The following is a 27,700-nucleotide window of genomic DNA, read 5'->3' on the forward strand; positions in this document are numbered from 1 at the left end:
TAATTCGTAGTATAGGGTGCTAAACGGGTGACTATTTTTGTTCGTATTCAAATTAACGCATAATATTATTCTTATTTTGACGTCTGCTCCATGTCCTGAAAAATTAAATGCATTTTTACAGTAGGAAATGTAAGGAAAAATTAATATCGTTCTCTAGGAAATATTATTATATTGAATTTGTACATTGTTTAGTTTTGTAAGCGTTCATAACAGAATATAATAACTATTGTTGAATGCTTAACATATAAGATTGATGAAATCATTTGAAATGAATAGGTAATATTATAATAGTACAAAAATAATCTTGTAGCACTAACAATTTATAAACGATATTTTCAAGGACGGCGATAAAGACGGATAACAAAATCCCGTACAGCATAAAATACAACACGGGTCGCAGATTCAAAAGGCCAACGCTACTAAACGACGAAATTTTATCGGAACACTTTGGCTTTGGTACTTGTAAACGGTGATGCAGTGCAGATTGAATACCAGACTCTCGAATGCGCTTTAATCTGAAATAATTTACCAGGATTAAAGTTAAAGTTATTCACACGTTTTTATTTTTTTAACGTGCAACACTTTACATTGTTAATCTGTGTTGCTAATGATATTTTTTTGTCAGTTCAAAAAGATTTGTATCCAAGCAGGCGAATTGTTTTTAAAAAATATCCACTTTTGAAAAGGCGGGAAATTCTTGATTTCTTCACTTAGCTGTTAAATAACATTAATTATTTAGAGGACTCAAGTTTTTGCAGATTTAATAACAAAATATAATGGTAGGAATAGTTACTAACGCGACTCTTAGAAGTTCTAAATATGGTGAGTGTTTATAAATTGGAACAAAAGGATGGCGTGCATTCATGTAATCAATCTCCATGAGGTCGCATTTCTCCATTTCCAAGAATGTTTCTTCTACGCGTCTGTACACTGGTTCAAGTATGGAATGGTATGCGAATAGCCCCTAAAATAAGGTAAGAATCATACACATTAATTTTCATAAAATAAGTTAGATTTATAACTTTTAAAAGCTTTTTATAAGTATTCAGTAGGAATAGAGTGATGACTATAATATTACTTGCTCTGCGGTGATGGTAAGATAGATTATTATTACACACTCAGTGGTCACGGCTACTAACAAGTGCTAAAGCGACCCAGACGTTAGGTATATCAAAAATTCAACTTCATTAATATAACAAGTAGGTAACTTTTTTATTTTTAAGAACAAAATCTAAATATACCTAACACAGGTACGTATTTTGTTGAAAAGATAAGCTTTTCCGTAAGCAATTCTTACTTGTCTTATTCTTTTTACGCCTTCATTCAGACTATAATAGTGCGGTTTTCCTTTAGCTGGTTCAACCTTTCTGAATATTGATTGTTTAACAGGATCTTTGAACATCTGCGAAAATAGTAGTTTTTCTCAATATTAAACGGACCTAACTATATAATAATCAATTAAATTGAGTTATTTGTTTAAAATATAGAATATAAGTAGCTACGTCCGTTTAGGTATACATAGGAAGGTACGTACGTACCTACCTTCCTATGTATATGTACCTAATACGTATTATAAACTATTTGTTGAAAAATATTCTCTGTTCAAAAATGAGCGTTCGATCAACGACGTTATATTGAGTTACAACATAGGTAGGTATTCTAATGTATGTGTTACTTTGTTTTTGTCTACCTTTATTACATCCTCAAAATCAATAGGTATAAAAAATAAAATAAACCCGGAACACGAAGCGGTTATAATCCGTATCAATAGCGCCGAGCGTCATGCCAGACTGCTCCAACTGTTCCAAGGTTTTGATAGAGGAAGATGGTGCCTGCAGCAGCACCACGATGTGCGCGGCGTATGCTGCATATAGCGCCATGAGCGCAGCGAATATCACCCAGAGCATTATGCGACCTGTTATGAAATTATTCAAACTATTTCTATTTTATTGTTGTAATAAATGCAGTCTTAGTGACTCAGTGTAAAAGAGACAAAGATAGGTAATTTACCTATTTGTTTAGATTATGCTGATTTTATACAGATGAACTAGTGTAAGATTTAGATAAATTCGCTGTGCCCCCCGGTTTTACCTGCATTGCTCCGCTTCCGCGATAAACTATGTGCTAATCTAACTCAGAGCTTTTTAAATCGGATCCGTAGTTCCTTCAGCACGTTAACCCAAACAATCAAACCCTTCAGCATTTGAATATTATGTTTGGGTATAGACTTAAAAACTCCTCGAAAATACGCAGTAATATATGGTAATATTTAAGATTTATTCCATCATCTGTTATTGAATATTCGCTAATGCATTCTGTTTATGATCAGTCGTATTAACTATCGATAGAAATAGAGTATAATATTGCATAAAATTGGTTTAAAGCATAATATTATGACGTGCAGTGTGGTCTTGTCTGGTTTTGATTACAATATATTAAATATAGAGGCATAGAGCATATTATAATGAGCAAAAAATCCAGATGATTAATTCGGACGTCACCTGACAACCCTTTCGGTTCTTTAGAGCAACCTTGTTGACTAATAGCACTCATTGTTAGAAGCAAAGCATCTGCGACACTTCCATCAAGCTGAGTTGGATTCTGAAAGTTTCACTTACATACTTAATGGATATATTTTACAAAAAAAAAAATTGCGGCTAAAAAATATTTTATAACTTTCTGTTACATTTAACTTAATTTAACGACGCCCATCATCTTAGCTAAATCGTATAGTATCGTAAGTTAAATTTTGTAAGGCATTACCACAGTAGACCGTACCTAAGTTTAAACAATGATACATAATATTATATAATAGGTACTCACAAAGCCCAATCTCTTTATTTCCCATCTACTAGCAACGTAAATAGCAGCAGTTGAAACAATAATAGACAACACTATTGCAATCCAAACTGAATTCGAAAACGGAAGAGCAAATATATTAGCCACATAAGATAAGGGTGGTTGGCGGAAAATGAATTTAACTTCAAACTGTCCTATGGAGTCAGTAAATACCACAACCTCGAGGCGTTTTGAGTTCGGTATGCAGTTTGTACCTGAAAGAAAGTGAGGAACAATTATTTCTAAAATCATGCTTTAATGCTCTATTCGATTGAACGAGTGAAATTACTAATCCTAAGAATTTGCTGAATGCTGATACGAAAAATGCCAAAATAGAATATTACCTACGTTGAAGTTTTTAATCGTAAAATTGAAAATGCATAGGTACATTTACCCATACATTTTTGCAAATTAGATCATCATCAATACAGTCGACATCGGATAACTCGTATAGGTAGGTCGTAGGCTTGTAGGTAATAATATATCCCATATTTCGTATGCATATTTCCGAATAAAAAGAGCATAGTTGTATTGAACTTAGACCTTAGATACATCCTTGATTAGGTCGGTTGAAACTGCACGAAACCTGTACCTATTTACTTATGCAACTACAGCAAACATTACCTATATCAGCCCTCCCAGTCCTCAGATCATTGATCATTCCCGACCACTGGCCGTCTTTAATGTATCCCCATCGATAGCTAAACACGTATCGAGGCGTAGCATTCAACATTCTGAACGCGGTCCTCACGTGTATCCAGCATAACTTTGTTATTGGGTCGTGATGCAGTTTTCTGAAAGGGCGATTAGTGTGTATTGTATTGGATAGATATTTAGAAGCAGTTTTCAGTCAACAGTTCAGGACAGTTACAGATTTAGTCAATTTAAGGTACGTCCTATGACCAAAGTGCAAAGAAAATTGTTATGGTACGGGAGCTATTAACGTTGAAAAAGAAGTCATTTTAGTATAGCTGGTTTTTTGATATATTGTTCCTCTAGCTATTTCGGTTAGAGTCCGCCCAGTCTGGCTGGCCGGAGTGGTTGCGTTCAGTAGTGCGCATCTTATCTGCACAGGAAATTATCCTTAATTTAAAGTCATTTTTTAACGCGTAATTTTTAAACTTTTGCCTTTAGATAGATCCATCAATCATAATTTTTTTATTGCAAGACGTTTTTTTCGTTGTTAAATAGGTGCCAGACGCAATTTTTAATTTCGTTTTTATAAAAAATTCAAATTATTTTAGAATGTCTGTAAATTTCATATTATGTTCTTCAAACATAATATAATCTAAAATTAATTAGCCAGACGCTAATTCGATTGTTAAGTATTAAATATGTACAAATAAAAACGTAGTGAAAGTAGGTAAGTATAACAATTTGATGATTGTGTATATGGAGAGATAGTTTAATGTGCAAGAGAGATTGAAAGGGTCGGCCGCGAAAATTAAATAACAATAAAAAATAACTTCTTTTTTTCGAAAATATACCTAAGATGCATAGAAATTGAATTGTTCCTACTCTAGGATTCCCTGTGTTGTGGGAACAAGTACCTTCCATTGGTACTGTTCAAACTTAACCTAATGTAACCTAACATCTATCAATAACTGTCAAATCCCGCCGCGTAATGTGTCAAGTGTCAAATATAATATGTCAATTGTCAAATGTGTCAAGTTGTCTCTTAAAGTCAATAATAGATGTCGCTACTGTGTTTTTAAATGGCACTATAGAAATTATTTTCTGCATACGTATATAATCTTAAGATGAGTGAATAAATTGAGTTTTGTTTGAGTAATAGTGTGTTTCATTGAGTAAGTAGTAACCATCCGCGTGTAATAGTGTGAATTTAAACATGGTGCCGAAACCCGGGAGTGAATTGTGAAAAATTACAAGTGTTAAAGTGCTGTCCGATCGGGACTTAGAAAAATTAGGAGTGCATAAAGACTTAGTGTAAATTCGTGTAATCTTCAGAAGTGTAAAAATTACAAATGTTAAAGTGCTGTCCGATCGGGACTTATAAAAATTAGGAGTGCATAAAGACTTAGAGTAAATTCGTGTAATCTTCAGAAGTGTAAAAATTACAAGTGTTCAGGACTTAGAAAAATTCGTGTTATCTTGGACTTAGAAAATTTTCGTGAGATTGTGGACTTTGAAAAATTAAAAGTGTTTAAGGACTTAGAAAAAATACGTGTTATCTTGGACTTAGAAAAATTTCGTGAGATTGTGGACTTTGAAAAATTACAAGTGTTTAAGGACTTAGAAAAAATACGTGTTATCTTGGACTTAGAAAAATTTCGTGAGATTGTGGACTTTGAAAAATTACAAGTGTTTAAGGACTTAGAAAAAATACGTGTTATCTTGGACTTAGAAAAATTTCGTGAGATTGTGGACTTAGAAATTTTGCGTTATAGTAAAATTAGTAATACTTACTACGAAAATGGCAAGAAGTGTTGAGGGTCTTCTCCGAAAACAAGAAGACATCTTCGACCGAATAAAAAAGGGCCAAATAAACTACAAAAAATCTCCTAAAGAACGAATTACAGCAAATTATATAAATACGCGGCTCGAAGCGATAGAGAGGTTGTGGGATTCATTTGTGGAAGGTCACAATGAAATTGTTGTTATGGTCGATAGGACAACAAAAATTGCATTATCGTATTTTGAAAACGACCTATATTCGGAATGCGACGATGCATACACTGAGTATAAGCTTATTTTACAAAACGATCTGCAAGCAATGACACCAGCTTCGGCGAGCACGAGTACGAGTACAGTCACTATGATGAGTGGTGGAGCGGATGTGAAACTGCCGCAGATAAACCTGCCGAAATTTTCCGGGAGCTACGACCAGTGGCAACATTTCAATGACATGTTTGTGTCACTTATTCACAACAACCCCAACTTGACTGCCGTTCAGAAATTACACTATTTGAAGGGTTGCTTGTTGGGAGAAGCCGAGATCCTACTGAAGAACCTAGCTACAACCGAGGAAAATTATACGGAGGCCTGGGCGGTCCTCAATGCTCGATACAATAACAAGAGGTACAACGTAAACGAAATAATGAAACGTCTTTTCGGTCAAAGAAACCTAAACAACGAGTCTCCAAGTGCACTGAAACAACTTTTAGATACTACATCTACATGCCTTAAATCGTTAAACAATATGGAGATTGACACGAGCTCTTGGGATGCCATAATAGTTTACTTGGTAGTGTCGAGGTTGGATCCAGAGTCCAGAAAGGTTTGGGAATTAGAAGTGAGCCGAGCAGATGCCAGTGAGCTGAAGTGTAAATTACCAACATGGAAAGAATTAAAGAATTTCATGGAATCAAGATTCAGAACGTTAGAGCTGCTGGAACCATCCAGTCACAAGAGATTCACGGCAAGGCCAACACAATCTGTAAACCCTAGGCAGCCGATGAAGCAAAACGTTTTCCATTCGCTGATGAACGACCCCAAATCGAATAACCCGATCTGTGTCGCATGTTCCGGACGACACTCACTGTATCAATGTAAACAATTTGCGTCTCTAACACCGGAGAAGAGATCAGAGTTCATACAAACACAGAGGCTGTGTTTTAACTGTTTTTCATCAACGCACGCGGTAAAAAATTGTCAAGTAGCAGCTTGCTGTCGCAAATGTGGTAAGCGACATCACACACTATTACATTTCAATCAAAATCCACCTACGGTGGAATCTTCTACTGAAGAAAATCAACCGAGTTCGCAACCCGTAACAAAGGCGGTTGCTCACTTTACTACAGAGAACCATATCAACACTGTGCTTCTTGCAACGGCGATGGTTAAGATAAAATCATCCGATGGCTATACACGTATAGTTCGAGCTTTAATTGACCAAGGTTCTGAGGCTTCATTTATCAACGAGGCTACTGTGCAATCTCTTCTACTGAAGAAAACAGCGGTAAATGGAGTCATATCAGGAATTGGAGATGGTCAAACGAGAACCAAAAATATGGTTACATTCGAGTTAGAGTCCTTACAAAATCCTAAGTTCTCAATTCCAGTTGAGGCTTTTGTGTTAAGAAAATTAACATCATACTTACCTTCAAGATGTGTATCGATAGACAATTGGCCTGAAATAAAAAACATACCACTGGCTGACCCATCGTTCGGTGACCCTGCAAAAATAGACATTATTTTAGGCGTTGAAATATATGGAGAAATTATATTAGAAGGTTTTCTAAAAAATCCCGCATTGAGTGGTCCGGTTGCACAGAACACGAAGCTTGGATGGATATTATCTGGAAAGATAAAAGATAAATTAGACACAGAATTAAACCAAAGAGTACTAAGCATGCACATACAGGTAAAGGAAGACCAATTACTTAAGCAATTTTGGGAAATCGAGAGAGAACCGGACAGTATAGGAAAGAGAATGACGAAAGAAGAATTACGATGTGAAGAAATATACGAGGAAACAACCATTAGAGACAATGAAGGTAGCTATATCGTGAGATTACCTTTTAAGAGTTCTAACCCTGAGTGTGTACATAGTCAGTCAAAAGAGATCGCCTTGAAAAGATTCAAATCACTAGAAAATAAATTACGTAATAATGAAAACTTATATGAAGAATATAAGAAAGTAATGAAAGACTACATAGAAAAGAATCATATGAGTAAAATTACTAAGAGAGAAGAGTTACTTGATCCTTACGCAGTGTACTTACCGCACCACGCTGTAGTAAGAAGCGATAAGGATACAACTAAAGTGAGAGTGGTGTTTGACGCCTCAAGTAAAGGCATAAATAATATATCTCTTAACGATAATTTACGTGTCGGTCCGAAACTTCAACAGGACTTGCGACACATCTTAATGAGATGGAGATATCACGAAATTTGCATCGTGGCTGATCTTGTGCAAATGTATCGACAAATCCGTGTTGACGACAGAGACGCGGACTTCCAACGAGTGTTGTGGAGATTCGATCCACACGAGCCTATTGAGTGCTATAAATTACTGAGACTTACCTTTGGAACATCGTGCGCACCGTACCTCGCCGTCAGATCCCTGCAGCAACTAGCTAAAGATGAGCAAGAGAAATACCCAAGCGCAGCTCGTATAACCCTGCAAGATTATTACATGGACGATTTACTGACCGGATGTGATACTCCCAAACAGGCTATCGAGATTTACGACGAAATGAACAAGCTTATGAAAAGCGGTGGTTTTCAACTTCAGAAATGGTGTACAAACAGTTCTGAATTACTTGAACATATCCATGAAGAGAGTCAAAGATCTGAAAAATCGGTAATTTTTAAATCGGGCGATAATATAAAGGTATTAGGTATATCATGGAACAAGCTAAGTGATCAATTTGAATATAAATTCAACTTACCTGAAGATGAGGAGACGAGAGACGATATTACAAAGAGGAAGGTGTTATCAGATATAGCTCGCCTGTATGATCCTATGGGTTGGATTGCTCCTAAGATAATAACCGCAAAAATCTTCATTCAGAAACTCTGGAAGTCAAAGCTAGCTTGGGATGATAAGCTCACCCCCGATTTACTTTCAGAATGGCAAAATTTTAAGGTAGATTTAAGAAACATAAAGAGCGTAGCTATACCAAGATGGCTACAAACTAGGAGAGGTGACTACGTAGAGTTACACGCATTCGCTGATGCATCTCAGTCGGCTTATGCAGCAGCGGTTTATCTAAAATCGAGAAATGTACAGGGAAACGTCACCGTTAATCTTGTTACAGCGAAGACAAAGGTAGCCCCAGTAGAAAAGGAAATATCAATTCCTCGCATGGAATTATGTGCAGCTTTACTTGCTGCAAAACTGGTATATGAGGTTTCACAAATCATGAACATCCCTAAATGCGATATATACGCATGGTCTGACAGTGCAGTTGTTTTAGCATGGATATCGGGAGAACCCAGTCGTTGGACCACATTCGTATCTAACAGGGTCTCTGAGATACTCACTATGTTAGATCGAGAGCAATGGAGGCATGTCAAAACGGATGAGAATCCGGCTGACGCTGGTTCGAGGGGCTTATTGGTCCAAGATTTAATTAATCACGACTTATGGTGGCATGGTCCGAATTGGCTTCAAGAAGTAAACAAATACCAGCAGAGAGAGCGAGGCGTGTTTGAAACAACGGAAGAGACACGGTCTGTAAAAGTATTGAGTACAACGGTGAAAGACAAAGAAGATTTCTTTTGGATGAAATTTTCCACTTTACCCAAGATGCTAAGGATATTAGCTTATTGCAGGAGAGTTTTAAATCTGAGACTACCCAAGGAGGAAAGGAAAGCTTTATGTAAAGGTGTCAGCAAAGAGGAGATACATTCTGTTCTACAATATTGCATACGGGAGACCCAGAGAGTGTATTTTGAAGACGACATTATGCAATTGAGATCTGGTCATAATGTATCGAAGAGGAGTCAGCTCCATACTCTTCATCCTATACTGGATGAGAATGGGATAGTAAGAGTGGGGGGGCGAATCCATGAGGCTCATGTAAATTACGATAAACGCCATCCTGTAATTTTACCTAGTAATAGTCACTTAACTAAGTTAATATTGCAGGATGCTCACCTTAAAACTCTCCATGGTGGACCGCAGCTTATGCTAAATTATATTCGGTCCAAATACTGGATCATTCGAGGGAGGGATATGGTAAAGAAATGTTATCGAAATTGCGTTACTTGCATACGATACTCTCAACAAAATAACAATCAGCTTATGGGAAGGCTACCAGAAGCCAGACTGACCCCAGCAAGAGCCTTTAAAATTTCAGGAGTGGACTTTACAGGCCACATTAACATCAGATTTTCCCCAGGCCGAGGAGCTAAATCTTACAAGGGTTACATCTGCGTTTTCATTTGTTTCGTTTCAAAGGCAATACACCTGGAAGCCGTCTCTGACCTGAGTACTAACGGTTTCTTAGCAGCTTTTAGAAGATTCGTATCGAGGCGAGGACATTGCGAAACATTGTACTCCGACAATGGCACGAATTTTATCGGTGCGGATAGGGAATTGCGAAACATGTTTGACCGCTCAATATCTCAACTTCCTGACGAGCTTCAACATCTCCTTGTGAACGAAGGCACTACATGGAAGTTCATTCCACCACAAGCGCCAAACTTTGGAGGCTTATGGGAAGCTGGTGTCCGCTCTGCAAAAAAACATTTGAAAAGAGTTATAGGAGATAGTACACTTACCTTTGAAGAGCTAACAACAGTTTTGACACAGATCGAAGCGTGTCTAAACTCCAGACCCTTATCGTACATGAGTGATAATCCCGATGACCCCATGCCGTTAACTCCAGGACACTTCTTAGTAGGAGAACCACTACTTGTTATACCGGATGAGACTTGTGAGGAGAAACAAATTTCGGAATTAAGACGTTGGAAGTATTGCCAAAAATTAATGAACGATTTTTGGAGGAAGTGGTCCGATGAATACTTAGTAACGTTGAATCGAAGACATAAGTGGACCACAAGAAGACGGGAGCCTGAAGTCGACGACATCGTTATTATCAAAGATAAGAATATTCCTCCAGCTAAATGGTATTTGGGCAGAATCATTGAAAAACATAGTGGAAAGGATAACATAACGCGTGTAGTGTCCATTAAAACCAAAAATGGTATTTGTAAAAGACCGTGTAATAAATTATGTTATCTGCCTAAAGTTACCGAATAATTTGTTATTGTAATTAGTTTGCTATTCGAGTCATAGTTATACTTTATTTTTATATAGAGAGTTGAGTTAGAAATTACTATGTATGTATGCGAAATACTGCTCACGGTGGGCGGTTGTTGTAATTAGATAACTTCCTAAATATTTTTTTTGTGTTTTCTGATTTCAATTTAACTTAAATTAGTTTATTAGTAGTTTATGTCTAAGTTTCGTAAAGAACTACGTTCTTTGGTGGGCGGAATGTTCAAACTTAACCTAATGTAACCTAACATCTATCAATAACTGTCAAATCCCGCCGCGTAATGTGTCAAGTGTCAAATATAATATGTCAATTGTCAAATGTGTCAAGTTGTCTCTTAAAGTCAATAATAGATGTCGCTACTGTGTTTTTAAATGGCACTATAGAAATTATTTTCTGCATACGTATATAATCTTAAGATGAGTGAATAAATTGAGTGAGCACCGACACACTTCAAATTGGTTGGTTCGTTGTCGTTCTTGGTCGTTTGGTCGTTTGGTCGTATCTCAGCGTTCTGCTCGCTGATCAATTAATTAATTAATTAATTGACTGATTAATTAAAATCAGTCAATTAATTAACTGTATAATTTGGTAATTCAGAGATAAATAATTTATTGGTTTTTCTCTGAATTATGAAATTTTAAAAATTGCGATTGCGATTCCAGATGTAAATAAGTACATCCTGCAATCATGCCGCCGCCGAGCGTGCCGCCGCTGCCGCAGCGGCGTGCGACTCGTCCGCGCGCACTGGGCCGCAGGGTCTATAGCCGGTCGGTTGCCGCACTTGAAATGGGCCTGGACGCCATCGCCGCTTCCGGCCAGGCCGCAATTGTGGCCCGTTCAACGGCAGCTGGCCGGCTCCCTGTGTTGGTGTCGGAACCCCAGTCAGGAGCCGGCGATGAATCGTTCCTGGCGAGTCCACTGACGTTGTCGCCGGCCCAATCCACCGAATCCGTATCCTCAATTGCTCGTCAACAGGCCCCGGCATTCGCCGCCACGCCAACGCCGGGCACTTTAAAACGCGCCGCACAGGCACCTCTACCACGTACTCCGCGCTTTCCCGCCCCCTTACCGGGTATTCCCGTGGGACGCTTTCCCTCCCCTCCCCATAGAGTAGGAGAGAAAACTCTCACAGCGTCCCCGCCTCCTCCTCTGAACATGCCGACGATGTCACCGGGCTCTCCTATGGAGACCGGGACGACCGGCCCAACATACGCGGCCATGGTCGCGTCTCCAAAATCTCCTGTGCCCATACCCTCCACCTCCTCCGCTGCCGTTGCGCCCGCCCCAACTAACAAGACTGTGACTGCGACCGACACTGTTGCTTCCGCCGGCACTGCAAGCGCCGCGCCTCCCACCAAACAGCCCAACCGCTACCCTCCGCTCATCGTAGAGACGCTGCCCGACTGGCCAACTCACTTCAAAGAATTAAAGAAGGTCCTCGGGCACACCCCGAACGGACGTCCGTTTGGTAAGGGCGTCCGATTCATGCCAAAAACGGACCAGGAGTTCCGTGTCATCCAGCGCTATCTTACGCAGCTGGAGAGCAACACCGGAATCTCCTGGTTCTGCTACTCGCTACCCGCTGAAAGAAGCGTGAAAGTAGCGATCCGCGGCCTGCCGGCTAACACAGAACCGGCACTTGTGGAGGCAGAACTGCGCGAGCTCGGGTTCACCCCGGAGCACGTGCGCGCAATCCCAGCTCGCCCGGGTAGGCCGGGCTGTTTGATGTTCGCGCAATTGCAGCGGACTCCGGACCTCATCCCAGGCATTTACGAGGTCAGCGAACTGCTCTGTATGCCTGGGATCATTATCGAGGCATGGCGCGGCAGGAAGGGGCCCGCGCAATGCCATCGCTGCCAACAATTTAGGCACTCCTCCCAAAACTGCCACAGGCCATTAGCCTGTGTGCGGTGTGGTGGGAACCACCCGGCGAAGGAGTGCCAACGTCCGCGTGAGGAACCACCGACGTGCGCCAACTGTGGCGGCGCCCACACGGCCAATAATGCGAATTGTCCGGTCTACCGCAAGGAGATGCGCAACCGCAGGGCCGGCACTATCGCCCGCACTACTACAAGTGCGCGCGCGCCCGCAGCTGAAGTCGACGCACCTGGCTCGCTCATGGCTGCTGCCAACCAGCCAGGACCGACAGGTAAACGCCGCCGTAGGCGTGGCAAGCGCACCCGCACCCAACCGCGGCAAGCAGCACCGCCAGTTGCGAAGCCCACCGCGCCGCTCAATGCACCACCTGCACCAGCCACTGTACCGCCTGTTGCATCTACCGCCAGGCCGCGCCCTGCACCGCAAGTCGCGCCGCAGCCAACCAAGACGTCCAAGCCCACCGTGGTCGCTGCCCCTGCACGGGGGACGAAGGCGAAGCGAGTGATGCCGCTGGACCCTCGATTGACTAAGGTCATCAGCACCCTTAATCAGGTACTGGTGGCCATCCAGGAACAGCGTGACCCTATACCGCTGATCCTGGGCTGTATCGCGGAGCTCTGCGCCTCTTATGGCTGAGCTTCGCATTGCTTTTTGGAACGCCGACGGGCTCTCAGCGCAAAAAGCCCGCCTCTTCAAAACCCTGCTCTCCCAGCGTCAAGTGGACATCGGCCTGGTTAACGAGACGCACCTCAGACCAGTAGACAAGTTGAAGGTTTCCGGATACTATGTCTACCGGGAGGACCACACCTCGCCAATCGGGACTGCTTATAGGGGATTAGTAGTCCTGGTCCGTCGGAATCTCATCCACCAACTGCTGCCAGTACCTCAATTGCAATCGTCGTACGCCCTCGGCGTAGAAATCTGTGTAGATCGCCAGCCCATCCGTGTGTTCGCCTTTTACAAGCCGCCGCAGAATCGACTCGCAGTGGCTGATGTCCGAACCTTGCTGGACTCGCCGCTGCCCACGATCCTCGCTGGCGACTTCAATGCGAAACACACGGCGTGGAACTCCAACACCGTAAGCCCGGACGGCAGACGCCTCCTGGACGACGCAGACCGCCACGGCTACGAAGTGCTAGGACCAGAGGTCCCAACACACTACCCGTACTGTGCAGCACACACTCCGGACGTCATCGACATAGCAGTTGCTCGTGGCCTCGTCGCCGTACCGTCGCTTGACGTCCTGGATGACCACCTCATTTCCGACCACCAAGCCGTCCTCATGACGCTGACACTGACTCCTATGACAACATCACTGCCTTCTCCGAAACATCGCCAGGACTGGAGAATCTTCGCCGAACACATGGCTGAACATTCTCCGTCCTTTAGAGTCGAGAGCCCTGCAGACGTCGACCGACTCGCCACGGACTTCAGCGCAGTCTTGTCCAACGCGCTTCGCGAGTCCAGACTCGACGCTGCATCCACTCGCAAGAAACCCCAGCTCCCTGCCTACATACAAGCGATGTTAGAGGAGAAGAGGAAGCTGCGAAGATTATGGCAAAACCTGCGATGCCCGACCATGAAGACGCGGCTGAACGCTCTGGCAGCCAAGATCTCAGACGCACTGGAAACGGTAGCAGTCGAATCTTGGCACACCGCCATCGAGCGAGCCGGCGATGACTGGTCCGGCATGCACCGCCTTTGCCGCCAGCTCTCCAGGAAGCCCTCTCCGATTAGACCCCTCATGGCCGGTGACGGAACCCCACGTTACCGCGCCGAGGATCGAGCGGAGATTTTTGCAGACTTCCTGGAGACGCAGTTTACGCCTAACCGGACTGCGAATGTGCAGCACGTAGAGACTATCGAGCGACATGTGATGGACTACTTAGAGTTGCCGATACCGCCGACAGAAGATCCCGTCGTGTTCTCCCCTGGTCGAGTCCAAAGGATGATTCGACGAACTAAACTGCGCAAAGCCCCCGGTCCCGACCGAGTCACCAACGAAGCGCTGCGTCACCTACCCCCGCGAGCCATCGCGACGCTGACGCGGCTCTTCAATGGAATCCTCCGTACCGGGCACTTTCCATCCCCGTGGAAGCTCGGCCGAGTCATCCTGATTCCCAAGCAAGGCAAGAACATCATGCTGCCTGAGAGCTATCGCCCCATCACTCTTCTGTCCTCTATCTCGAAAGTCTTTGAGAAACTACTGCTGCTGCACATTACGCCCCACCTTCAGCCACGCGACGAACAGTTCGGTTTCCGCGCCGAACACTCCACCACTTTACAAGTGACGAGAGTACTGCACCACCTCGCTACCGCCTATAACAAGCGAGAACAATCAGTTGCAGTATTCCTTGATATGGAGAAGGCGTTCGATCGCGTTTGGCACACCGGACTCATCTACAAGCTGTCCACGTCCACTACTCCACGTCGAGTAGTTAAGACTGTGGCCACCTTCCTGCAAGACAGGCGTTTTCAAGTGGCGGTTGAAGATGCTTTGTCCTCAGAGCGCCCCATCCGAGCCGGTGTGCCCCAGGGAAGCTGCCTGTCGCCCGTCTGCTATAGCAGATACACGGACGACATTCCAGTCGCTGGCGGAGCCATTTTAGCGTTGTATGCCGACGACGCTGCGTTCATTACCACCTCGCTGAACGCCAAGCACGCATCGGTAAAGATGCAGCGAGCACTGGATGCACTTCCCTCATGGCTGGAGGACTGGAGACTCAAGGTCAACGTGGGTAAAACTCAGGCGATTTCCATCGGGCGGGCGCGCCTTTTGCCGCCCCCGGTGTCTCTCATGGGCGAGAGCGTCGAGTGGTCACCGACGGCCAAGTACCTTGGTGTGACCATTGACAAGACACTCTCGATGCGGCCCCATGTGAAAAACGTGGTCGCCCAGACGCGAGCTGTGCGGAATATACTCCGCCCCATGCTGGCGTCTCACCTACCTCTCCGTACGAAGCTGTGCATATACAAGGCGTACATTCGCACGCGACTTACCTACGCGGCCCCTGCGTGGTTCGCGCTGACCAACGAGACGGACCGCAAGTCTCTGCGAGCGCAGCAGTCGCTAGCGCTCCGCACCATCTCCGGAGCACCACGCTTCGTACGGAATCAGGTCATCTCCAGGGACCTGCGCATGGAGAGCCTGGACGACTTCGTTCGCCGCCTGAGTTCCTCAATGTTCGCGCGCGCCGACGGAGCGCGATCCCAGCATTTGCACGGCATCGCGCCATACCATCGACGACCGCCGGACAAAAGAGGCCTACCACGTGACCTAATCTCCTAGGACACGACCGCTTCCTCGCCGCTGGCTGACGGGCGCTCACCGGCACACTGCCGGCGAGCTCGACCTCGCTGAGCGGCGGGTGAAGCACACACGGACATTCCCCCCTGCAGCAGGTCGCAGATCGCTCGCGATACCCGCGGACTCGATCGCACTGCAGCAGGATACCTCCCGGACATGACACCTTGGACCATCCGGTCCCACCCAGTGCCCCGCCTGTAGTAGCAGGCGGCGTTGCTATCACTGAAAGGGGCCATCGCCCCGAACAGTTACCCCGAAGCCTGTGAAGGCCTGCGTGGAAGACCCGAGTAGTACATAAATTGAGTTTTGTTTGAGTAATAGTGTGTTTCATTGAGTAAGTAGTAACCCGCCGCGTGTAATAGAGTGAATTTAAACAGGTACATTTTATTCCTTAGGCTAAAAAATAAACTATTAGGGTACATCAACAATCTTCTATACAAAACAATTTTTTTATTACTTATCTATTAAGTTATGGGTTTAAATGAAAACAGCGATTACATAAACTTATGTATATTGTTTCCAATAGCACATTGCCTAATACCACACATTACACACCGCGTACAAGAAGAAAAAGAACCACAAACAAAATACAGTGTTGCCAATACAAGTTAAATTTTCTAATATATATCTAATATTAACTAGCGACCCGCCCGGCCCTGGCTTCGCACGGGTGCAATAATCGCTAAATACACTACAGAAAAACTGTGAACGTTGAATATAAAAACATAGCGGCCCGCTCCGGCTTCGCACGGGTATAAAATACTAGCTTTCCGCCTGCGGCTTCGTACGTTTCTTTCTTTCTTCTTCCTTTCGACTTCTTTTTACAGATGATGGAATATTGGAAAACAATAACAATTCCTTAGACGATAACATAAATAATTCTGACAGTGTGAGGAAAGATGATGATGATGATGATTATGAAGATGGCTTTTTAAATTTAACAATGTAATTGTTTAACCTTCATTGATATAGTTTTTATTCCATTCTTTTCAATGTATGGTAACTTTAATTTATTTTTCACTTTTATGTTTTGTTTTTCATTTTAGCTTTTATTTATAAGAACAAGTGTAAATAATATTGTATTCTTGCAATTATTTCCTGTCGCATAGTTAAAATACACTAGCTGATGAGCTGCATGCTTCATTACTTTTTTTTATTTATACCTACACATTATTTAATACTTAACAATCGAATTAGCGTCTGGCTAATTAATTTTAGATTATATTATGTTTGAAGAACATAATATGAAATTTACAGACATTCTAAAATAATTTGAATTTTTTATAAAAACGAAATAAAAAATTGCGTCTGGCACCTATTTAACAACGAAAAAAACGTCTTGCAATAAAAAAATTATGTCTGATGGATCTATCTAAAGGTAAAATATTAAAAATTACGCGTTAAAAAATGACTTCAAATTAGGGAAATTATCCTGTGCAGATGAGATGCGCACTAAAAAACGCAACCACTGCGACCAGCCAGACAGCCCGGACTCTAACCGAAATAGCAAGAGGAACAGTATATCAAAGAACCAACTATACTAAAATGCTCTCTTGTCAACGTTGGTAGCTCCTATACGATTATTGTCGAGCCAATTTAATAGGCAACATTTGACGTCTATCAATTTTATCTTCATAGGGTGGTAACCTGCCTAAAAACATCGATTAAAGTGAATTAATCGATACGGACTTGAAACATTTGTCAATCGAACTTGAAACACATGTGAATAATTTATGATGATTTTTATTCCCAAGTAATCAATGCATTCGATTCTAGATGTCAGATTTCGATTTTTAGAGTAACGTCTCTGGTATTTAAAAAGAAAAAAGGGTTATTGACACAAAATTGTAGCAACGTCAGTTCTTTAAATCAGAAATTGTTTATTATGTTTAGAATGGTTTATCAGTAAAATCAAATCCTAAAATTACTTGTATCGGTCATTATTATTATAAATATGTTATCGTAATTGAAAAAAGTTAAGCAAATGTGCAGTTCTAACAAAACGAAATATCATATTATTCTATGTCGTCGTTACTAGGTTACGTTGTTGAATTTTGTTGAACTGTCAAATGTTGCCTATTAAAATGGCTCTACTATAACCTTATCAATGCATGTGTTCTATCCTTTTGCTATAGAATAGAAAACATAGAATGCTTATGATATGCTTTTCTAACCTTGATGGGAAAATATTAAGTTTTGCAAAATTTCGTAGTTACATCTGAAGGTTATAAAATTTTTGGGTAGAAAGTGGTTTTATTTTGGACAGTATTCAAGATAGTTATGAAAATAGATAGATTTCCATTGAAAAGGCTTCTTATGCATCTGATATAATGTTATTTTCCATCTTACAAGCGATCCTCCAAGTGATGCATCGTAGTGTTACTATCCTGAATCACGTTGGACATAGTGAGTGGATGTCCCATGATATCTCGTCGTCTCCAGAACATTTCCCTCCGAGGTCTCGTGTCGATAAGAGTACCATTGTAGAAACCTCTAGGGTTGGAGTATGTAGGGCATGTTGGGGATGGTTTGTGTACTGTGGGTATTCGAGGGAAAAATAATCATTATAAACTGATAGTGAAGGTTAGATACGTGGAAAAAGTAGTAAATATAAAATTTAAATTAACTACATGCATTACATATCTTTTTCTTTTCATCTAATTCTGTAGTCTCTTGCATTTAATTAGATATCACGCGATTGTACCATTAGTACCTACTTAGGAGACGTTATTTTAAGAGAGAAATGTTTCTATCATTTGATATTAGTCTATCTATTGTTAATCTAGAAAGATTTCACCAGCACCAAAAATAAAGTTAATTAAATATATGTAAGTACATATTATTGTAGAAAACTTACATTCAACAAGAGTCAGCGCATTACCCTTCCGTTCAGCCAAAACAAAATCACTATCTGCCAAAAGTGGCAAGGTCCAGAGTTGGTCAATTTTCCTTTGATCGTTACCGTCATTCTTAGTGTTATCATAAATTACGAGCCAGCGGTATGGAGGTCGGAATCGGCTGGTTATCTATTGATATATTAAAAAGTTAATAGCAAAACTAGAACATAATTATTTAGTTTCGTTATATTATAAACGATGTTAAGAATTTTAGTATAAACGATGTTAAGAAATTATGAATTTTACATATTCATATAAAATGATTCTGAAAACACAATCGTTTTCTATTTCATAAAATTCTCTTATTACCTATGTATAGAAAAATGTAAAAAAAATATTAAAGATAATTTGTTCTTACATTGAATGCAATTTCAGCTTCAGGACAATTTAAATCGACAAGAAATAATAAATTTTGGTCGTTTAGTTTTGCACTGTCATCTAATTTTGACGAGACTCTGATTCCATCATCAGAAAGTAAGCGAAATAATCTTATTTGTTCCTCTGAAAATAGTGGACTAAGTATAGTATATTATGCATAAAAATAAAATTTTAATCCTATTTTCTTTAGAGAAGAGAAAAATTCTATTCTCTTCGGTAGAGCGTAGAGGGCGTGTTATTTCAACTTAGGTTTTTCGGCCAAAATAATACAAACATTCACTTTTATTATATTTGAAGCATTATTATAGTTACTTTTCTCTTATAATAACATAAAAAATTAAGTATTCCGCATTTTTAGAACGAACCTTTATTCCAGCATAAATCATAAGCCAAGGTAGTTGGCGCCCATTCATTTCGTATGTAATCTTTGATAAAACTAAAAATAACAGCTTCTCTACCAAAAACTGTCTTTTGCAGTAAAAACCACAATAAGAATAATTTCATATTAAATTTTATCAACAACTCGATTGCAAATAAAATTTGTGGTTTAGGAAGGGCTTATAAATCCACGTTCCTTTGTTAATATTTGAGCTAAGTAATTACTGCTTATCGCATTATGAAAGCTCGTGTTTGCTTTTACATATTTTAAGAACTAAGATAGCGATAAAAATTAGGTAAACTGTCTGTTTGATAAAAATTTGTACATACTTATATTTAACTTTTAAGATTAGTTTTAGGGAAAGATTGGATTTTAGCAGGAACAGAAGTTAAAGTATAGTTCATTTAATTTACACAATAAAACGAAATTATTTGCAATATATTTATTTATTTCAAAAACAACACGAATATAGTGCAGCATTTTTCATACCAACTTAACCACCATTTTAATTTTGATAACATCCTGAATCCTGTTTAATCAAAACACCTTTCAATACTACTGTGTTTTCTTTTAGGTAAGTCTACTGCTAAAATTACAATTTTCACAAACAATTCCGCCGTATTAAGCTTGTATTTACGGAACAAAGCCTTTCTATCGAAATTATGGGTAATTAATTTGACGAATCCTATAATGTTGGTTTAGGAAACAAACACAATTATATGAAATAAACGGTACTATTGTTGTGTTTAAGCTTTAAATTCGTTTTATTAGTGCATTTTCTTCAACGACAAAACGTTTTATATTTTTTTTATGGTTTAATAAAGTGCTTGCAACATCATCATAGATATTTTCCCTGATTGTGTATCTTTCTTATTTTGTCACTACGTAGAACATAAACTTAGTACGTAAGTAATATAGAGTTAAGTTGAAAATTCTATTTGTTTTGCCATCTTCTTCTGCCTTACCACGATCCTGAAATATATAGGAGTAATTACGTAAAAAGGATAGTTATTCAAATCAAAGCGTAAGCGTACCTAAAATAATTTTCTTTATATACTACCTACATATTTAGCTCAAAATAATGCATATTTTGAGGATAGGCCGATAGAAGCGTTTGCCCTTTCCATTATACAAAGCAACGATCAATGCTTTTCAGACGGATAAAAGCCAACAAAGCTTAACAAGAGATATCAAAATAAATGAAAGACTATATAATACTACCGTAAAAGCTCAAGAAGATACACAGTTACTCACAATCTCTTATACATGATCTCAAGTACAAGCACAGCCGGGGCCAGTAACATCCCATACAACGTAGCAATTATAGCAGGATACATGTCAGTAATGCCAACACTGCTGAAGGTGGAGATGGAGCCGGAGCAGCGAGGCTTGCCAACATGCAGGCGGTGGTGGATGTTCGATTGGATACCCGTTTCACGGATTTTTATGAAGCTGCGTGGAATTTTAAGAGAAAAGTGAGAACTTATCTAGAAGTTAAGTTATAAATATTTAACATTTAACAAAAAGTTATATTTTAGTGTAATTAATTAAAAATCTATGATAGAGAATTACACTAGTACCTATAGAAGCGACTATAAAAATTGTCAAGACAAAAAAAAAGACGTGTGGCACTCGGGGACTGCCGCGGTAAAGCTATTGCATAGCATGCCTTTAAGCCACACATCCGAGCCCATCGGAGTGGGGAGCGTGAGGTTTTTTCGTTACGGAATTTCTCGATTCGGTCCGCTCAAGGCCCGCGATAGAAGCTATGCAATAGCTTAAAAATGAAAACAGTACTTAAATGTGTCATTTTCAGGAGTAGGTACTTTATTTTAATTAAACTTGACAAAAAAATAACTCACTTGATTTTAAACAAGTCCTTATAAGGGGATCTCTTTTGTCCCGGCACCCAAGGGTCAATTTCGTTAATGTAATCTATTTCAACCAGGTCGCATTTTTCTTCCTCTTGATAAGTTTCCTGAATCAGCCTGTAACCTGGGTTCAATTCCATGTGAAAGGCGAAAAGACCCTAAAAACAACCATCTTATTTTGACGCATTATATCGAGAATTAAGATTATTATATGAAAGGCGATTATTTTGTTACTAGAGCAAACTTTTTCGTGAATAATGATAGGAAATATTATCAATTCAATCGAAATTTTAATAGGTATAGGTACAGTGTGTCGTACTAATGCATAAGTTTTAGTAATTATTGTTCATCTAGTATAATACATACTTGCTTTTTCAACAAACACTTTAATTTATTTTGTATTGTATCAATATAGAATAACTTTTATTCCTATGAATTATAACTTATAACAATGTTCGATTATGTCAAAAATATGTTTGTATTATTGACCCAAACCTTTCTAATTTTCTCCACGCCTTCCTTCATGCTGTAGAAGTTGGGTTTCTTCCCCTTGGGAGCTATTTTCTTGTCATAGATTGCTTTTCTGATTGGATCGTTCAGTTTCTGAGGAAAATAATAAATGTATTTATTTTATTCGTAATAATAGATAATTTATCTAGCAATATATCCTTGTAATGTAAGTAAAACCTTTTTAAGTTTTATTTGTCTTATCAATAGTACGGAATACAAAGTTCATATTTGAATAGTATCTGTTATAATCAAATAAAAGATCGAATTATTTATAAAAAAATATGTTACTAAATTAATGTTGACTCTTCGTAACATTCCCAAATTAAGGAAAAGTAAGTAGATAGAAAATATACGAATACGATACGAATAATGATTTTAAACTTAGAAACTTTATATTAACCTTTATTAATTAATTTCAATTAAAAACGTGGTGCAAAACCGATGTCCTTGCAAAAAACACTGTTCGTGGCTTACTAGGAATTTAATATAGCATTTATTATTGATTAATATTTTACAAATTCCTATATTTTACGCCATAAATCGTGAAGCATTGTGATTTAATGTATTCGGCTAACCTATTGAGGAAAATCAAATATTCATAAATGACGATTATTGCATTATTGTGAATTACTTTGTTTTCAATGGGTTATACGTTTGACTATGTTGTTTACTAACGAAATAGGTATTAATGTAATATAAAATACCGACTAAAATATTGGTTAAATTTTATGCAATTTGTAAATGGGTTTTCAAAAGGACATACTGACGATCAGAGAATTTAAAGAATTAATGTTTAGTTTTTTTCATCTTACAGGAATTAGAATAACAAATCAACTTTAAATTTGCGTTTGTTGAACAATGAAATAATTTAGAAACAGTTAGGTACCTTAAAGAAATACCGATTGTACTCAAAATCACTGGCGCCAAGTTTCAATGGTGAATTCAGTAAATCGGGTAGACTTCGAACAGACGAACTAGGTGCTCGAAGTAGTACTACAATATTAGCGCAGTAGGCTGAATAAAGTATTGTTAGAGCTACGAAGAGAAGGAGGGTTACACATCTACCTGTAAAGTGAATTTGAATTTTATTTGTTGAGTTTATAAGTTGGGGGTCCGGGGTGCTATATTATTATAATATGTAAGCATTGCAGGGTCCTAGTTTCGAATCTTGCTGGATGAAAGTCGAATTGTAATTCAAGAATGGTTCTATATGGCGGAAAATATTGTATGAAAATTGAAATGGATATGAAAGGTACTCTGAAACCAGCAAGCAGTTCCGAGATTTCACTGAGCTTTCCAAAAATATCAAAATATTTGATAGAAAATAAATTTTAAACTAGGTAAGTAGGTACATCTATAATAATACTTTATAATGCTTATAAGGAAAATTCATAACATAAAATAATGTAATGAATGATCTGCTATGATGAAATTATCTCTTTTTGATGAGTAATTCTTATAACAGCTTGTTTCAGTTCAACTTTCGAAATACATATCTCATTATTTTCAAGACTTGCTTAGCACCCATAAGTTATTGTACTTAATATGCTAATAGTACTAGCCTGCGGCATATCTTGGCTCTAAAGTGCATCCTTGTTGAAGAACAGCGCCGATTATCAATATCAACACATCTGCCCAGGAACCGTTTAACTGCATCGGATGCTAGAATACAAAACAGTACAAAACAAAAATATATTGTGAAACAGATTCATATTCAATTATTGAGTTGTTTTAGATGTTTACTATTAAGTCTTTACATAGTCTTTAGACTTATCTTATCACATAGAGATGTGATTACTATCCTCTTCACTCAGTCACTTTATTACAATTATTACAAGCAGAGGCGGCTCGCCCTAAGGAGCGCTGGTGCAGTGAACTCCCATAAATAATTACATATAATAAAATCATACTCCTTAATTTCATTATTAATATTAATTATTACTATTTAAAATCAATCGTAATCGTAAAAAACTACTGTCAATACCAATGAATATATCCATCATTCCATCATTCCATACACCTGAATAATACTGTATTATACAGTAACGCGCGAAGCGGAGCGCTCACGATTGCGCTCCAATGAAAAAATATTTAGTACATTTCTTAATACGAAATCCAATAGGAGTGAAAGAGAGGGTTTGCCAGTGCCCTGCGCGCGTGAAACAGAAGATTTTCTATGGAAAAATAGCAAAATTCGGAGCGCCGCTCCCGCAAACGTTGCCGGTTCGTTTTTACCGCCGCGCCTGGGCGCCCGTACACAGCGACGTTGCCACTCTCTATCTCTCTCTATATTAAAAACAAACACTCGACTCTCGAGTCAACTTCAATTCAATGCACGCGCGCGAATGCAAATTCGGGAATTTTCTAATTAAAATCATAAGATACGTGTTGAAATAGTCTGTAGTTATCAGTATTACTTGTGAGTGTGAAAATGAACAATTATAATGTGGCGTTCATTAAAAAGTGTGTTAAAACGTTACAAATTCTGCTTGAATTAAAAGCTAAGGGACTGCCACGGCCTGAACTTGACCTTACGCAAAAATGAACGACAAAAACGAAAACATATACGCGTGTGTTTAAATCCGAACAATATTATGTGAAAACACCGTGGTTGTGTGGTTGTGATGAAAGCAACAACAGACATTTACGAATGTCTTGTCGCTTTAAGTTATAGATATTTTTGCACACCAAAAAGAAAGACGTATGTATTTCCTTTATAAGTAATTTTTTTGATAAATGTACTGCTTTACACCATGTATTTTCAGTGTTTTATTTCAAGTGAACACCCATAAAATTTTGTCACGAACCGCCTCTGATTACAAGTTCATAAAAAAGCTTTACGTTTAATAAAAGTATGAGAAATTTATAATTTAAATTGTAAATGTAAATTATTGTTGTTGTGGTTTGTAAGGTAAACAGTACCCACTAAATCCACTTTATTAAAATCCTTACTCTGTCGTTTATTTATTGCATTCAAGATATTAACATTTCACAACACCAATTTATTGTTTCAAAAATGAGGATAAACGCGAAAAACATCGCAAAACTTACCATACCAACAGTAGCTTCCCATTTCGAAGTGATATACAAGAACAACGCACAGCTCAACACACAGACAAAAATCGCAATCCATACAGCCCCAGTAAAGGGCAGGGTGAATATATTCTGCAGAAGGGCTAAAGGAGGTTCTCTAAACACGAAACGAACAGCTGTAGACCCCACCATGGCTATGTAGTCGATAACCTTCATGCGTTCTTGTGTGAAGATTGTGAGGGTACCTGGAGATTACGCTTTTGGTTTTTTAATTCATTATAGTTAAGAATTAATTATCTTAAAGCATGTTTTTATTGCATGATTTCTTTTATTCATGAATGATGTCAAAAAATGTGCTCTATATTTTGCACAAAAGTGCAAATCTGATACATTCTAACATGTTTATGTTTAAGTACATAATATTTCTATAGCTGCAATTCCAAACATCGCTCCTATCTATGTTACATTTCAAACTCAAACATTCATTTATTCAATTAGACTACTATTTAGTAGCACTTTCGAATCGTCATTACATGAGTATTTTTAACATTTACCACCGATTCGGAAAGCAGTATCTATGGAGAAGAATCGGCAAGAAAGTCCATAGTTGCTCTTTTAAATTATGTCAATATTATTTACTACTATACTATATTGCTATAACTACCGGACAGGCAAAGCATAGTGAAAGTTGCATTTTTAGCATCTTGGCACTACCTAAATTTTAAAGAACATAATTCATAATCATACCTACCTAAATCAGCTTCTTTCTTCAACAAATGATCGACAATGCCTTGCCAATTACCATTCTTGTCCTTATAACCCCAAGTGTGTGTAAATAGAAGCTTTTCCGTAGCGTTTAACATTTCAAAGCATATATGCACGACCATGTAACTCATCTTGGTTATCGAGTCTTGGTGGAGATATCTTGTAAAATTAAAATAATAAGTCTATTTTGAAATACAAGTAGGTAGATAAGTAAAAATAAGGTTTTCATAATTCACTTGTTCTTTCCATTTATAATTGGTACGATTTGAAATAAATAACGAGGCATTCTGAATTAAAATGTTGTTAATTTCAATCTACAATGAATGGTCAAAACAGAAATCTACATGAACCCACCATTTGAATAAAATTAAGATTATTTATATCTGTACTAGTTGTGCCCTGCGGTTTTACCCGCAGTGCTCCACTCCTGTTGGTCTAAGTGTGATGATATATAGCCTATAGCCTTCATCGATAAATGGGCTATCTAACATCGAAAGAATTTTTCAAATCGGATCAGTAGTTCCTGATATTAGCGCGTTCAAACAAACAAACTCTTCAGCTTTATAATATTAGTATATAGATTTTGCGATCAATATAATAATAGGAATTATACCTACAACCGATCGTCCAAGTGTTTCCTAGTCTCATTGCTATCAGTAATAACATTAGCCATTGTCAGAGGCTCTCTTTGCATATTACGTCTCTTCCTAGACAAAATCCTTTCTTCTGTATAATACTTTATTACTCCCAGTTTAGTTTCTGCGTTATTCTCATCATTAGGTCCATAAATTATTAGAGAATTATTAAAATTATCGGTCAATTTCGTCTTGGAAGCGAGCCATGTCCCACGAGTGGAAAATATAATGTTTGATGTTTCTGATATTTTGTATGCTGTGAATTAAAATATGAACATTTAGGACATTGCGAAATAAATCACTTTACAGTAATAGCCAAAACATTTATAGAAATGTTCCTGATGTTATTGAACTCATAGAGCTTTTTTTTAATTTAGAGGATATTTTAAAGAATGACACATAAAATTTTAAAATTTTGCGCTATCATATTAATAATTTTTTATATATGAAACGAGAAATGTATTAATATTTAAAACCCTAATTAATAATTTTATTTGTATAATAATTATTATACTTACGTAGTAAAAATAACTTATCCGTTCAATTTTTTAATATGCTCTACCTATGTAATATTTGTGCCTACATGAAACCAATACAAAAAAGCTAATTATGATCAATAACATTATAAATATACCTACTTCTACTTCTTACCTTCAATAAATAAAAACTGGTTGAACTCAATCATCTTCGCTACAACTACATCACTATTGATAGGCATGTCTAAATCGTTTAAAATTTGCAAATCAGAATCTCCATTTTGGTCCAGTAATAGCCATCTATATGGTGATTTGAAGTAACCTTGCTTACTGGCCTAGAATATATGTAATTAAAAGGAAACTAAGTTATTTAATTAATATTAGTACTTAATAAAATATTATTTACGTATCTTACGATCTTATTTAATGTCGGTGGGTTCTCACTTATCTATTGTATAACATCTTATAAATTAATTAAAAATCATATTTTAAAGTATCTAATATTGGTACACATTGAGGTGTAACATAACAAAGTGGAAATAAAAAAGAGCCACAATTTATGTAGGTACTATCGAAATCAGAACAAAATATCAATAAATCTATTATCTATGTGAAATTAATATTATTTATAATAATTTACCATACAAGAACCAAAAATAGCTTAAAACATACACAGTACACACCCTGACAAGAAATTCTGAACTCCTAGAACAAGAAAGATCTGCAATGAACAAGATGCCGTGGACAAAGTAATCGCTTCTATTCGGTTGAATACCGTATCCCACATTAGTGTTAATCTCATACAGTTTCTCAGTTAACATTTTAAGTTCAGCTGAAAAAAAATCAATATAAAAAGAAAATCAACTGATACCTAAAATTGGTGAGAAGAAAGTTCAATTTTCAGAAAGAACGGTAGAGCTTATGATAAAATAATTTGTCAACACACAACACGCTTGACTATTTTAAAACTCACAAATGAGCAGGCAATCTATTTTTTGTTCAATTTCTGCTTTTCAATAACAAGTAATAGGCGAAAGAGCGT

At 38.6% G+C, this 27,700-nt stretch overlaps 2 protein-coding genes across 2 annotated transcripts; both read right to left on the reverse strand.

Annotated features, from left to right (window-relative positions):
- Window positions 1-24: 24 nt before the first annotated feature.
- On the reverse strand, window positions 25-19,493 carry LOC149901583 (ionotropic receptor 84a-like). Its single transcript, XM_090111142.1, has 12 exons — window positions 19,355-19,493; window positions 18,970-19,112; window positions 18,572-18,740; window positions 18,064-18,250; window positions 3,463-3,632; window positions 2,824-3,053; window positions 2,502-2,601; window positions 1,737-1,915; window positions 1,298-1,402; window positions 798-964; window positions 318-515; window positions 25-95 (listed from the first exon to the last, which is right to left on the reverse strand). The coding sequence occupies exons 1-12, from the start codon at window positions 19,491-19,493 to the stop codon at window positions 53-55; spliced, it is 1,830 nt and encodes a 609-aa protein (XP_089967268.1). The 3' UTR covers window positions 25-52.
- Window positions 19,494-20,073: 580 nt separating this feature from the next.
- LOC149901584 (ionotropic receptor 84a-like) lies at window positions 20,074-27,479 on the reverse strand. Its single transcript, XM_090111143.1, has 11 exons — window positions 27,342-27,479; window positions 26,834-26,993; window positions 26,165-26,438; window positions 25,534-25,706; window positions 24,801-25,027; window positions 23,312-23,411; window positions 22,636-22,814; window positions 21,735-21,842; window positions 21,231-21,397; window positions 20,623-20,820; window positions 20,074-20,340 (listed from the first exon to the last, which is right to left on the reverse strand). The coding sequence occupies exons 1-11, from the start codon at window positions 27,477-27,479 to the stop codon at window positions 20,289-20,291; spliced, it is 1,776 nt and encodes a 591-aa protein (XP_089967269.1). The 3' UTR covers window positions 20,074-20,288.
- Between the last annotated feature and the right edge of the window lie 221 nt (window positions 27,480-27,700).

This window comes from Colias eurytheme, chromosome 16 (assembly GCF_061535395.1).
Source record: "Colias eurytheme isolate Ceu_HAF_F1 chromosome 16, ilColEury1 Martin Lab GWU primary, whole genome shotgun sequence".
Taxonomy (NCBI): domain Eukaryota; kingdom Metazoa; phylum Arthropoda; class Insecta; order Lepidoptera; family Pieridae; genus Colias; species Colias eurytheme.